The sequence below is a fragment of the Typopeltis vanoorti genome, chromosome 16 (assembly GCF_054136105.1).
Source record: "Typopeltis vanoorti isolate ZY-2024b chromosome 16, IOZ_Tvanoo_1.0, whole genome shotgun sequence".
NCBI lineage: Eukaryota > Metazoa > Arthropoda > Arachnida > Uropygi > Thelyphonidae > Typopeltis > Typopeltis vanoorti.
Genome location: NC_143564.1, coordinates 42,467,148 through 42,483,200, shown reverse-complemented (window position 1 = coordinate 42,483,200; position 16,053 = coordinate 42,467,148). Strand labels below are relative to the sequence as shown.

The following is a 16,053-nucleotide window of genomic DNA, read 5'->3' as shown; positions in this document are numbered from 1 at the left end:
TCACATTTTATCACTACTGTTATCAATGTTTAGAATAGTTGAAATGATAACCATAAAATGTGACAAAACGTTTATTGACAAAAACTCAATAAACGTTCACCCCCTATATAATCTCCAAGAGTTGGAAGCTCCAAAACATAAAAATTAGGTCATGACTCCGACCAATAGAAAACAACACAGATACATGCAAGACAAAAAGACCAAGCCGAAATGGCATAGCCTCCACTTTTCCACGAGCTCCAAAGATGACGCCCTGTCGAAATGGCTCACACCCCATTACTCTCACCCCTAATCTTGTCCCATCATATTCTATCCTTCTCCTTTCCCAAAAATTTCTATCTTTCACCTTCTTCCCAAAGAATTCTCAGCCTCTTAACATCCAGTTTTAAAATTCACATACCTCTTGCCTCACCTGTAATTATCCCACATCTCTCTCTCTATCTCCATATTTCTACCCCCCGCCACACACACACACTGCCTTGATGTCATATCGCTAAGTATTCAAAGAGTAAACTTTTTTTTTTTATCAGTCATGATTAAATTAAAGATATTAATTCAGAAATTCATGTAATAATCTTAAATAACATTAGACTAATATAGGAAATTAAAAAAAAAAAAAAAAAACTGATACTGCTTAAAAAGGAAGGTAAGGAGTCTCTGTTATAAGGCCGTACAGCAAAGATATCGTCTATATATCTCACCCAAAAGGATGGTTGAGGGAATATAGATAAGAACAGGACTTCTTCTAGATGTTCCAAATAAAAGTTGGCTAGAGCAGAAGAGAGAGGACATCCCATGGCTGTTCCTTCCACTTGGTTGTAAAATTTGTTTTGACATAAGAAATATCCAGAGTGCATTACAAAATCAAATAACTTTATAATCTCTTGTGGAAAGATGTCAGCAAGTAATTCTAAAGTCTCATTAAGAGGTACATTCGTATATAAAGATTCTATATCAAAGCTAACCATAAGATCTGTAGGTTGTAATGCAATATTTTTCAATTTATTTAAGAAATCCAAAGAGTTTTTCAAAAAAGAGCATGAGTTGCCTATGTGTGATTTCAATAATTTAGCTAGATATTTGGCTATGCGATAAGTAGGAGAATCAATACAATCCACTATAGGGGGAAGAGGAATATCTGTCTTATGTATTTTAGGTAGACCATAAAACCTAGGAGGTCTTGCAAAATGAGTTTATTTGCTTTTCAATCGTGTCTACATCCAAACTTATGACCTCATCTAGCAGGGAGTTTAATTTCTTCGGTTGTCTGTTGGTTGGATCGTGATTGAGTTCTTGGTATGTTGAGCAATCTCAAAGTAAAAGAGAAAGTTTTCTTCTATAGTTTGAAGAGTCCATAATTACTGTCGCTTTCCCCTTGTCAGCTTTACTAATGATGAGGTGACTGTCGCTTCTTAAGGAATATAGCGCTTTCTTTTCAGAAGGAGATGTTCGAAGGAGAAAGCTTGGCTTTAAGTAGCGAAGAAGCAACTTATAGGCAGAGAGCATTAGTTTTTTTCACTTGAAAGATGAATGAGGTTCCTTTCGATGTTAACTAGGAAATCTAGATATGGAATCTTTTTAGGGACTATAGAGAATTCATGTCCTTTTGAGAGGATGAGTGTCATTATTAGTTAGAGGGCGACCGGATACGTTGACAATCCAATTATTTAATCCGTAATCAACTCAGAGCAGCCAAACCAATCTTGCTATTAACATTCATCAAGTTTCTGATCTCCATACCTATATCTCCACAAACTTAGAACCACATCTTTCAAACATAGTTCTGAATGTGGCTAAACGCTCTTTACAACGTTCGTATAAAAAACAGAATCAACATCTAAACCGCAAATATGATGTTCTTGTTTCTATACAAATCAAGCCGTTCCAAATTCCAGATAATTGGATCATCAACGTATCCGGTCGTCCTTTAACTAATAGTGAAACTCATCCTCTCAAAAGGACATGAATTCTCTATAGTCCCTAAAAAGATTCCATATCTAGATTTCCTAGTTAACATCGAACGAAACATCATTCATCTTTCAAGCGAAAAAGCTAATGCTCTCTGCCTAGAAGTTGCTTCTTCGCTACTTAAGCCAAGCTTCCTTCTTCGAACATATCTCCTTCTGAAAAAAAAAAAAGCACTACATTCCTTAAGAAGCAACGGTCACCTCATCATCATTACTGATGATGAGGGGAAAGCAACAGTAATTATGGACTCTTCAAACTATAGAAGAAAACTTTCCCTTTTACTTTGAGATCGCTCACCATACCAAGAACTCAATCATGATCCAACCAACAGACAACTGAAGAAATTAAACTCCCTGCTAGATGAGGTCATAAGTTTGGATGTAGACACGATTGAAAGGCAAATAAACTCATTTTGCAAGACCTCCTAGGTTTTATGGTCTACCTAAAATACATAAGACAGATATTCCTCTTCCCCCTATAGTGGATTGTATTGATTCTCCTACTTATCGCATAGCCAAATATCTAGCTAAATTATTGAAATCACACATAGGCAACTCACGCTCTTTTTTGAAAAACTCTTTGGATTTCTTAAATAAATTGAAAAATATTGCATTACAACCTACAGATCTTATGGTTAGCATTGATATAGAATCTTTATATACGAATGTACCTCTTAATGAGACGTTAGAATTACTTGCTGACATCTTTCCACAAGAGATTATAAAGTTATTTGATTTTGTAATGCACTCTGGATATTTCTTACGTCAAAACAAATTTTACAACCAAATGGAAGGAACAGCCATGGGAAGTCCTCTCTCTCTTCTGCTCTAGCCAACTTTTATTTGGAACATCTAGAAGAAGTCCTGTTCTCATTTATATTCCCTCAACCATCCTTTTGGGTGAGATATATAGACGACATCTTCACTGTATGGCCTCATAACAGAGACTCTTTACCTTCCTTTTTAAGCAGTATCAATTCCTCACATCCTCGTATAAAGTTGACCATGGAGATTGAAAAAGACAACCAGTTATCATTTTTAGACGACCTCCTCACCCGTTCACCATTAAGTATTCTTACAACAACAACAGTTTACAGAAAACCAACTTTCACAGGTCATTATATTCTCAAAGAATCTGCCCATCATCCTTGTCAAAAAACAGGAATCATAAAATGTTTAATCCAACGAGCCAAAACTAATTGTTCAACTTCTCATTTATTACAGAAAGAATTTTCGACTGTCAAACATCACATGAAACTAAATGGCTTCTCCGAAAAGAGTACACAACATCTTTTCGATTCTTACAAACCAACACAGAACAACCAAGATTCAATACATCGAGTTCCAATTCCTTACATTTCCGGGATTTCAGAACCAATTTCAAGAATTCTGAAGAAATATGATTTAACAGCCGCTTATACACCTATTAACAAATTATTTCCTTCTTCTAAAGATAAACACTGAACTATGTGTCTACCTGGTGTGTATCAAGTTCCTTGTAAACTGTAATCTTTCCTATTTTGGACAAACTGGATGCTCTATAGAAAAAAGAATTCAAGAGCATCAATCATCCATTCAACACAACAAACCCGAGAAATCTGGATTAGCTCAGCACGGAATAAAAACAAGCCACAACATCCTTTGGCCCAAGATGCTCCTCCTCCTACACAGATGTCGCTATAAATTTGAACGTTTATTTAAAGAAAGTGTGGGGCCTTACTTCAACGTCCTAACTTGAATCGTAATGACTGTATATCTGTATCAAAAATTTGGGAAAGTTTAATCAGGATAACACATTAATTTTTTTTTTAATTTCCTATATTAGTCTAATGTTATTTAAGATTATTATATGAATTTCTGAATTAATATCTTTAATTTAATCATGACTCTAATAAAAAATGTTTACTCTTTGAATACTTAGCAATATGACATCACGCTGCTCGTTCTATTTGTGAACGATCAATTGTTCGTATTCCACCTTGTTTTTTAAAACTATTCTTATGTAGCCACTTAAAATGATCTATAATATTCAGCAAATTACATAATATTCTTGTGTAAATGTGTATATATTTTATAATCCTAATGTCACAAGTATCTTTAAAGAATCATACAAATATATATCATTATATGCCAGATGCTGCTCAATAAAAAGACAACCAGGAACATCCTACAAAGGTATGTCCAAAATTATTCTTCCCATATATTCTTCTTGCATCTGCCCTTAAAACATCAGTAATGCCCTAAAAATTGAGTAAAATGGCAATGACATTATAGAAAGAGGTACTCTTAAATAAAATAGGCAAAAATAGCCATAAAAATTAATAGTAAATGAAGGATATTTGTTAGTAGTTGGTCGATGTACTTGCTTATAGATGTATTCAATATCGGCAAGCAAATAACAGAAAGCCTTGATTTTCAGCTTATTAAAATTGGCATATTAGACTGCCTGCTAATTACCAGTTACGTAGAAATCACACAGATGTACAGAATTGCACTAACATGCATAGCTTTATTCTTTTGTTCTGTTACTACACCAACAATACCACAAAAATAAATTAATTCCTTATGAACAAGTCAATATGATACACAGGTATCATATATACATTCATCAATGAGTTACATTGTAACTATCCTTTGCTTTAGTGTTACACGGTGATCAGCATTCATTTTACACAAATTATGGACTCTACAACTGTGTTATAAATAATTGTTCATATTAATTATTATTAAATAATTAATATGAATCAATCTTCATATTAAGGTCATCATCTGGAGTATACACACATATATATATATAGAGAGAGAGAGAGAGCTAAATCACATTTCACACAGTATGCTGAAGAGAATGATTTAATCAACGGTTATTCTACTGGCCTGATCTCTAATGAAAATAAAATAAAATTACAATAAATAATTGAAATAAAATAAATTAACTACATCAAAGCTATATTCTATTTAAGACAACATCAGAGAAACATTCTTTCATATGTGCCTTCCATACTCTAAAAATTCCAAGAATATGAAAGGCACATATTCTACCCACTTAACCTTTCTCCCTAAGAGTTAATTATAAATAGGACCATAAGTAATCCAGGATCCTAAATCTAATATAACAATTGTCATGTTAAATCAGGATATCATTTTTACTGTAACAAACCTATCTATATGAAAAAATGTTTCTCTGATGTTGTCTTAAATAGAATGTAGCTTTGATGTAGTTAATTTATTTCATTTCATTAATTTATTGTAATTTTATTTTATTTTCATTAGAGGTCAGGCCAGTAGAATAACCGTTGATCAAATCATTGTCTCTTCAGCATACTGTGCGAAATGTAATTTAGCTTGTCTCTCTCTCTCTCTCTCTCTCTCTCTCTCTCTCTCTATATATATATATATATATATATATATATACATACACATGTGTATTCTCCAGATGACCTTAATATGAAGGTCAAAACGTTGGGAAATTAAATTTATTTATAACACGGTAGTAGAGTTCAAAAAAAATGAACATTGTAACTATCATAAGGAAAGGAAACTACTAGTAAATTATGATCATGTACAAATATTTGCAGATAAGTATTATATAGTTAGACCAGTATAAAGGAATAAGAAATTAGGCATTCAAAATGCAATAAAATAGTTATCAACCTTGTGGACATGTTATGTGCTGGATAGTACTCATCTCTTCCTTCTAGTGGTATTACACCACACTAAAATAAAAATTATTAACTGCTTTATATTTCATTGGATTTCAAACCGTTATCTCCAGAACACAACTACTTGTTAAAATATACAAGCAACAATGAGTAAAGAGAGCACTTCGCATTTCAAAAGACAATCTGGCACCCTCTAATATAGAGTTTTTTTCTTTTTTTTTAATGTTGGGTCCATATACAAGAGGTTGGCTGGTCAACCTATAGTATGTTAGTACCATATATCAGTGGTGGGTTGGGAAAGCAGAAACTTGTTTACATTTGATTTAAAAGCCTCTATGTCTCTATGAACAGTCTTCCTCCGACGTATTTCCCAAGAAATACGTCGGAGGAAGACTGTTCCACAGTACCGCAGTAACAGGGATGGAGGAGGAGGAAAAGAAACTTGTTCTGCAGGTTTCAAGGGTGTACTGTGAAAGGATGTTAGGTGGCAGTTGTATGTGTTCCAATGGGCTTGGTACAGAGTGGGGGAATTATTGATGCCGTTTCAGATGAACATTTCTCATGGAAATATTTATAGAATATACAAATTGCACAGACCAAGCGTCTATGTGAAAGTGAGGGGAGCGAGTTGGTGAGAGATGGGTCCTTTATCAATCTAATTGCTCTCCTCTGTATTGAGTCAAGCATTTTGAGAGAGCATTTGGGAGCTCCACTCCAAAGGTGAGAGCAGTATTTGATAGCTGGGTGGATTTGTGATTTGTATAATGTTAACAGGTGTTTAGAGGTGAAGTAGCATCTTGAGTGAAAGAGAAAAACCTAATTTTTTGGATGCTGAGGATGCAATGGTTGTGATGTGTTTATGCCATGAGAGGATTGATATCAGGGTAATTCAATGCCTTGAGATTTCAAGAAGAGAAATCTCATCTTGTCTGAGAATTTGAGTGTTATCAAAAAATGCTGGGAGGGGATGGTTCTTTTTTTATGGGAAATAAGACAGAACTGGGTTTTACTAGCATTGAAGTTGACGAGGTTATCTGAGCCCCATTGGAAGATGGCTTGGAGGTTGGAATTAAGGGCAGTGGTGGTTGATGTTCTGTGGGTTGAAGTGGATTGTGTAGAGCAGGGTTTTTCAAATGAAAGGGAGGAGTGTAATGTGCTGTCATCTGCAAAACTGTATATTGGAATAGAGGTCAATTGAAGTAGGTCATTGATATATAGAAGGAAGAAGGTCGGCAAGAGAACTGAACCTTGTGGGACCCCAGCATTAGTTGGATGGTGAGAGGCTATCTACCATCACACTTAGTGTGCATCCAGACAGGAAGCTGGCAATCCATCTGTAGAAGTCCTGAGACAGCCCAAACGATAAGAGTTTGCTAAGTAAACCTTTGTGCCAGACTTGGTCAAAGTCTTTAGAGATATCAAGTGCAACTACTTGGGATTTGCCAAATTTCTCCATGGCATTTATCCAGCGATGGGTGATGCATGAGAGTAGATCTCCTGTTGATCGACTTCGACGGAATCCGTACTGTTGGTCACTTAATAGTTGGGTACTTTCAAGATAGATTAGGAGTTGAGAGTTGATGGTTTTCTCCATCACTTTAGGACTGAACTGAGTGAGACAGGACAGTAGTTAGATAGCAGTGATTTGTCACCCTTTTTAGGAATGGGTTGAATATAGACCAGTTTCCAGGCTTTGGGATATATATATATATATACCAGTGGAGTAAGATAGTGCATACAGACGGCATAGGATAGGAGTCAGTTCTGGTGCGCAGACCTTCAGGACAATTGGAGGAATGCCATCCATCAGGGCCAGGAGACTTTTTTGTGTCTAATTTAGACAAAAGGTTTATGATATCTTTTTGGCAAAAGGATACAAGGGGCATTTGTATGTTGGGTAGTTGGAATGACTGGAGGGCATTTGCTTGTCAGTTATGTGTGCATTGGAGGCAAGTGTGAAGCCAGGAGGTTAATGTTTTCTATCGGTGATGTTGCAATTGAGCCATCTGGGTAGAGGTGGGAATAATGTAGGGCAAAAATAATGTGGATGACGAGATGCTAGCATGGAAAGAAACTGTATGCTTACGAGGACTCCTTCACAGGACAAAATGTGAGCTCAAGCAACTGGAGAAATGGCTGACATGTGCTACAGAAGAATGGAGAAAGAAAGAAAGAGTGAATGGGAAAAGTATAAAAGTGCGAGAAACTGAGAGAAAAGAGATGGGATTATATGAGGATTCGATGATAAGAAGTATACTTAATGAGTAAGCGATGAAAGAATATTTTCCAGGTGCAAAGATAAAGGATGTTAGTGAAGCTTTAAGTCTGCAGAAGAAAGAAGTGAACGAATTCATTGTTTTGGCAGGCACAAATGATTTGAAAGGTGAGAAATATGCAATGAGAGAAGATATGAAAGAGTTGTTAGATAAAACAAAAAATGAAGAGTAAGAAAGTAAAGATTGTGAGTCTGCTGCATCAGTATCATAGGAGAGAATTGAGATGAAGGGGTCATGATTGCTACTGAGAAGATTGGGCAAGAGGAATGGTGTGCAGTTTATAGCTGGTGGAGCGAATATGATAAACATAAGGACCTTATATGCCTGATTCGACTGCACTTAAATGGTTTTAGAGGTAGGTGCTTGGAGAAAGTGTTGTTCAGTGAGAGTTTGGAAGTAGCAGAATAAGCTACATTTCTGGCTTTTCTTACCATTCATACTATAGGCTTACACTGCATAAAATTGTTCCTTAAATTTTTTACGTTATCACATCATGTGATACTTTGTAATTAATTATTTTACTACTTCCTTACTTGCCAATACTAGAATTATATGTTTCAAACCATTAAATTGCTACAGGGAACTTATTTTTGGAAAATTCAATGATCTATCATGTGGTCTCCAACGACTGCCGACTTTACCTTAAACATGGTGGAGTTAACTGGTGGTGTTGGCTCTTGTATTCCCCACTCGCGGTAGTCCTAAATTAGTTAAGTATCCTAAAGGCAAACCTCTGAGAAGCTCTGAAAAGCGCATCATACTAAATGTTTGCAGACGAGAAATGCTAATGAAACAGTGGGATATCATAAAGCAAACAGAAGAACTGGCAGGTGTGAGCAAGACGGCAGTATACTGCATGAAGAAGGAACTGACCACAACAGGACAACTGAATATGCCAGGGAAGAAGAGGCCTAGCACCGTAGGACTACGCACATGCTCTGTGAAATACGACAACCTTATGCTGTCAGCAATTCTTCAGAAAGTGCACGATTTCTTCCAAAAAATGAAATTCCTACAATATATAAGGCAATGGCTGCTGTAAACAATGACAAAGATCTCCCTCATTTCATTAACAATTACTTACCAGTTGTTAAAGGACCTTGGTTTTGTTTATGCCACAAGAAAGCAATCATCGGCATTACGGGAAGATATAATTTTATGGCGTCGCCAGTATTTGCATTCTATCAGGAAATATCGTTGAGAGGGATGAAAAATTTATTATACATATGAAACCTGGGTGAATGCCAGTCACACCTGCACTAAAGTTCTCCAGGACATGACAATAAAAACCATTCATCAAGCATTTTTGTTGGGCTTAAAGACAGGCTTGAAAGCACTGAGTGGAAAGGGGTCTCGTATAATCATAACGCATTTGTACCAGAGGCCCTGAAATTTTACTAGTGCAGAAATCACAAGGTGATTATCATAAGGAAATGGATGGAAAGCAGTATGAACATTGGTTCACGAACATATTTTTGTCAAACATTGAACCTAACAGTATTATTGCAATAGACAATGCATCTTACCATTCTATCTGACTGGAAAATGTGCATTCAAAAGTAGCTGAAGGAAAAGGAATCAGTTTTACTTCTGATATGGTGAAAAACAAAACTATTGAACTTGGTGGCAAATGTCAAGAGTCAGTTTGAAAAATATTGCATTGACAGTATTGATGAACATAAAAGGACACAGTTATTAGTCTTCCACCATACCATTGTGAACTGAAAACCCCCATAGAACTTATCTGGGCACAAATTAAGGGGCATGTTGCAGCTAAAAATACAACTTTCAAAATTTCAGATGTTGAAAGACTGGTCATGGAAGGATTTCAAAAAATTACTGAGTGCACATGGAAAAGTTGCATAACCCATGTTTGAAGAAGCAGAAGAAAAATTCTAGACCCTTGATGGAATGATAGATGAGGTGGTGAAAAACGTGTTTCACGGTAGATGACAGTTCTGAATCTTTATTTAGTGAAGATGCATAATCTGATGATACTACCCACAGCCTGAGTGGTGTTGAGGTGTTATTGAAGAAGAAGAAGAATTCTGATGCACTGTGGAAATGAGAGCTACAAGCCATGCTTTTATACCCCCCACATGCTAATAAGGCTAAGACACGTTTCAAAAAGTCTTAACATGATTTTGTATACAGTTTTGTATTAGCATATGAAATTGCAATGACGACTTTTAGAGGATTTTCTACATATGTGCTTCACTGTTGCCATAGTAAGAGTGAACTAATATCCTGCTACCCTCAGAAGCGGTACAGCCTGTAGTATATTTCTTTACTTCCAAGATGACCTGAAAAAGAGTATACAGATATTATTATTATTATGTGACACCTCCAGGGAGTCCAAAGACTCATCAAGGGAGGGCACCTACTCCACAACTCTGTCTCCATCACTCAATCCATCAACTACAACTAACTGCAACTACACTAATACCATCTTTCCAGAGACAATCACAAACATCCATGCCCATGGCTGGATTTGAACCCACAACCTTTTAGCTGGAGAGCAGATATGCTAACCACTCAGCCAACCAGACTGGCAAATATTAGTGGGGAGAAGCAATCAAGTACTGTCTACCCGCCCCTGGGATAGTTAAGTATGAGTACAGGAATGATTATGAAGAGCTGGGTGCAGTTTCCCAGATTTCAAATCTAACTGGGCAGGTAATGATATTATGTAAGGAAAGGTAACTGTTGGCCCAAGGGGATGCTGGAATGCAAATAAACGAATGGCCGAAGTATCAGAAATAAAGGAGAGAAGTTTTTAGCATTGGTCAGCTCACCTTGCCCAAAATTATTGGCATCAATGAGACCTGGTTGTCAGAGAATTATGTAGTTACAAGGACAAAATGTAATTGATACTGTATTTTCAGAGAAGACAGAAGTAATAGGACAGGAGGAGGGGTATTATTAATGATAGGTGAAGAACTTCAACCAACAAAAATACAAGTAAAGAAGATTGTAGATCTGATGGAAATGGAGGCCAAGAGGCCAATAGGACAAAATATATTTTGGTTGCTGCTATAGACCTGGGGGTCCAGAAGAAAATGTGGATGACATACATCAGCAGATTGGCACAGTGAGTGCAGGCCAAGCAATTATCATGGGAGACTTCAACTATGGTGATATACATTGTTGGAAGGAATAAAATGCACATGGCAAAATGGAAATGGAATTTATACAGTTACTAAAGGATAATTACCTGAAACAGAACATGATGGAAGGGACCAGAGGTTTGAGAGTGTTGGATCTGGTAACAGCATCAGATCTATCTATAACTGCAGTAGCAACTCTGCCTCTGATCAAGTAAAGTGACCATGCAGTCTTGTCTTGATAGGTTGCTCAACATGTGAAAATTTCAGTCAAGAAAGGGTTTATGTGGAATTACAAAACTGCCGATTATGACAAAAACTTAGGAGGCAATTTGGAGAAGTGCCATGGCATAAGAAGCTGATGTACTCTGATTCTTGATGACATTTGATATGGCATGAGAGCGGTATTGCTTACCATCGGAAGAATGTCCTTGAAAAGAAGAGATATGGTGGTGTTGGAATTATGGTGTGGGAAGGCATTATGTGTAATGCACCAAGTTACAAGTGCTGAAAAAAGGGACTATGACTGGTGAACAATATTGTAATGAAGTTCTTCAAAGTCATGTTCAATTGTCTTGTGGGGCTGTCTCTCCGCATAGTTTTCTGTAAACAGTATACATTTAATCCTTTGCTACATCCTTAGGACATCTGTGACTTTTTCCCAAATGTACTGCAATTTAATTTGTACAGAAATTATGACACAATTTTTCTGCAATATAAATTATTAGCATGCTGGCAATAAATTAATGTCCACATTTGGCTGTAGTCATGAAATTTTTTTTCTTATACAGGTAAAACTGTAGCTCTGAATGTGGACTGTGAAGGCTCCGCCATAATCCTGTGAGAAGACAGAAAGTGATGCAAGAGATGAACGTTTCTCACAAAATTGAAATGAGTGGCCAGCACACTCCCCAGACCTCAACCCATCCTTGCTCTGAAGGAGGAGAAAGGGAGGGGCAGTTTGCTTCAAGAACTCCTAAATTGCTTGGTGTATGGTATGGCATTGTGAGAATTGTATCACAGTTCAGGATGGACACATTCCATACTGAAATGTCCTTTTGCATAGTTTTCTGGAAGCACTAACTTTTGCCAAAAATGTATTGCAATTTAATTTACTACATCCTTGTGGATGTAGTAAATTAAATTGTTTATAACACAATTTTTATGTAATATAATTGATTAGTACGTTGGCAATAAATTCATGTCCACATTTGGGGATAGTCATGAAAATATTTTCATATACATGTAAAAAATGTAGTTCATCCTTAGCTTTTGGACACCAATGTATTTCCTTAGGCCTGGATTAAAACAGGAATAGAATTTGTTTATTATAAACTACTTGATAAACAAATTTAAAAAAATTTCTATATACTTTCACAATATAAGAGAAATGAATTTAGTTCTTATGTACTAATAAATAACATCAATTTATTTTTATAGCTATCTTTCACAAAGTTCTAGGACTCACTCCAAAGGCCTTTTCTAGATCACGCAATAATTCTCATACACTTTCTTAAATTTGTTTGCTGTCAATGCAGCATTCATCAACCTTTCTACCATGAATTCCAATAAACTTATATTTTTCAGGAGAAAAATTTCTCACTGCTTGGCGATAATATTTCATTAATTTTCCAAAATGTCCTGGTTCTCCCCTTATTATTATATTATAAATAATCAACCATGTTCCCTGCAAAATTCAACTTCTATTATATACCTTCTAGACTTTCTTACCTGTTTATCAGAGCATAATTTTTAAATTATCATCATCAAATTCCTGCCATGTACCCTCAAGGGGTGTACAGAATATGACAGTACTACATAAAAATTTACATCATTACTAACTTCCTATCTACAATTTTCCTCCAAATCAGTCTATTACTTGTCAAGACTCCAACATTATCAGATCTTATATTTCTATCTTATAAGGCACTTTGTACAGTATCAATCCACCTATATCTTAGTCTTCCTCTGGGTTGTTTTCCTGCCAACCTGGCAGAGAACACTTGTTTTGCTAATCTTTCCTTGCCTATTCTGTTTACATTTTTAAATTATTTAAATATCTTAAATTTCATTTCTTACCTGCTGTACCAAAAGCTAACCTCTTCATTAGCATCTTTTCTAAGGCACCTACTTCATTATTCTTAATTAGATTAATAACTGCACTTCTTGTATTTTCATTCTATAAGATAAACATATGGAACACATTTATCACCAAATACAAGCAGTACATTAAGTCAAATGATTTTCAAAAGTAATAATTACTTTATAATTTTATTATGATACTGATAATTCACATGTGATTTAAGTTTCTCAACATAAGTAATGAGTATTCATTAAGCCTTAAATGGGATATATAAAGTAAACTAATATAGAATTAGTATTAGAAAAATTTAATTGCCTCCATAGTATAACTGAAAAATTACAACTGGACATTGCGCCCTTTGAATGGAAAAAGACTAAAGTTTCGTTCTTGTCAACTCTGCCATTGTTGGTCCCAGGCCCAGATGAGAAAGGAGGAGAGTTTTACTTGTGGCTAACAAATCACAACATGTAAAAAACATATTACTATATAAACTTCAACCATTGTTGGAAATCTGACACAAAACCAAGAGGGGAGAAGTACTGGGGGAAATGAAGCAAGTCAGTGAAAGCCTCAAGGGGGAAGCTGGCAGGTGGAAAATCCCAAGAAAAACCTCTTTAGCCCCAAACTTTTAACCAAAATCGGATGCTGAAATATTAGGACTTTGTACGAAAGTGGAAAAGCTAATTTACTAACCAGAGAAATGGACAGATACAAAATAGAAATACTAGGCCTAAATGAGACATGATAAAACAGTAGCAGAGAAATCCAACTAACAAACAAACAAATGCATTTTATATTCTGGAAACCGGAATGAGGATGACACACACACAGCAAAGGTGAAGCTTTCATGTTAACAACAGATGCTAGAAGATAGATTGAATGGAAACCAGTTTCTGAAAGAATCATCATCAAAGCTAGATTTAAAATTAAATACAAAAATGTGACAATAATAAATATATATATATATATATATATATATATATGGAACAACAAACAATGCAAAAATAGAAGAAAAAGACAACTTCTATGATATGCTGCAAAAAGAAGTGGATGAAGTAAAAAGTAAAGATATGCTTCTAATTATAAGGAACATGAATGCAAAAGTAGGAGATAGTAAGGTGGGATATGAATGAATAATGGGGAATGAAGATTTAGTAAACTGTAATGAAAATTGTAAAATATTAAAAGACTTTAGCACTTTCAATGATATGATCATAGGAGGAACTTTTTTAAACACAAAGACATCCACAAACAGACTTGGATATCACCTGATAAGAAATCCAAAAACCAAATAGAACATATTTTAATAAACAGACTTTGGAGAGCATCTTTAAAGGATGTAAGAGTTTGGAGAGGTGTAGATGCCTTTACAGACCACTTATTATTGATTGCAAAAATAAAAATCAAACTAAGAAAAATATTTAAAGGCAAGAACCCAAGAATTAAATGTAACATATCTAAACTGAAAAACAAGGATATGAAAAACAAATAAAAGTAACATTAAGGAATAAATATGGAAGCCTTATAGAACAACAAAAGGAAATAGACATCGAAGAGAACTGGGAAAATATAAAGAATATATTTAATCAGTACCGTCGACAGGATGTAGTATAGAGGCAGCCTGCCTCACAGCGCGGATGTGAGGCAGGACATAGCTTATAATTTATTATAAGCTATGTCCTATAATTTATTATAAGTTTTATTGTGCGATATTCCCAAAGAGCAAACATTTAATTAATATTATTATGTAAACCTTTTGCATTAATGTTTCCCTTGTAATAAAAACAAAATAGCAATGGGAGATTTTCTTATATTTTTGTTATAATCAATCAGGGGCGATGTTTAATTATTTGCCTCAGGGTGCGATGTAATCTGGCGCTGTATTTAATAATACTGCTGAAGAAGTTCTGGGAAGGCAGAGCAGGAACCACAAACACTGAATCTCTGAAAAAACCATCAACTTATGTGAAGGAAGGAAAATTTTATGGAATACATTTCTGCAAAGTACAAAAGAAAATGAAAGATACAGGCTTAAAAATGGACAGGTAAGAAATGATAGAAGAAATTTCCTGGAGGAAATGTGGTCAGGACATGTCTGCAAGGAGATGTGCTTTGCATTATGGGAGATACTAAGACAGGTGATGAGAGCTTAGTCCACCTTTACCACGAGTTGCCTCAGTCCTGAAGAGTAATTTAATAATAAGGTGAGACACCATTTGCAACTCGTATAGGTAAATATGACTTCTCCATTACTTCCACCTAAGTATCACCACCTCTGGGTCTGGCTCCCATTGACGAGACCTCAACAAAGGTCGAAACCGGTCTGGGTAGTGGCCCTTCCTTTAATGCATAGCATTATACATGTCTGCAAGATGTGCTTTTCATCATGGGAGATACTAACACAAGTGATGAAAGCATAGTTCACGTTTACCACGAGTTGCCTCAGTCCTGAAGATACTTCAGGCACAAACTTTGTTTGCTTACACTTGGATAAAGGATTAAACTAAATTTATTATAGTCTAACCAAGTGAAAAAAACTTCCATCACAGCAAATGTTGTTCACATATGTGTACTAGGGCATAGGTTTGGGGAAATGTCATCAAGTGCATTTTGAAGTGGCTTCAATTGGCATTATGAATTGCCATCGTAAAACTATCTTCTTAAAGTAGTCGGCAAGTGCAGGAGAAAGAGAACTTCCCAAAGCTACCTTCAATTTGTTGATATAATTTATGTTGAACAGTAAAATATGGATAACAAAATTGAAAAGATTGACAATGCCGGAAGGAAAATCTTGCAGAAGTATATCAATATTATCTGTTAAAAGAATGTCAGTGAAAATGAACTATATCTAAGCTAATCATAGTGTGTGTGTGTGTGTATTAAGTGTTCTGACAGCGAGTGCTAGTTAAACGAAAAGAAATAGTTTTAATTTTCAATTTTTCCTACTAGCAAAAAATTAGTACT

The 16,053-nt window shown here is 35.4% G+C and overlaps 1 protein-coding gene across 1 annotated transcript in view; it reads right to left on the bottom strand.

The window, feature by feature from the left end:
- Pgm2a (phosphoglucomutase 2) overlaps positions 1–16,053 on the bottom strand; it is a 302,858-nt gene that overhangs the window by 265,165 nt on the left and 21,640 nt on the right. Inside the window, exon 2 of the mRNA XM_090406595.1 lies at positions 13,086–13,185. Within this exon, the coding sequence (XP_090262721.1) occupies positions 13,086–13,185 (100 nt within the window). The remainder of the gene's footprint in view (positions 1–13,085; positions 13,186–16,053) is intronic.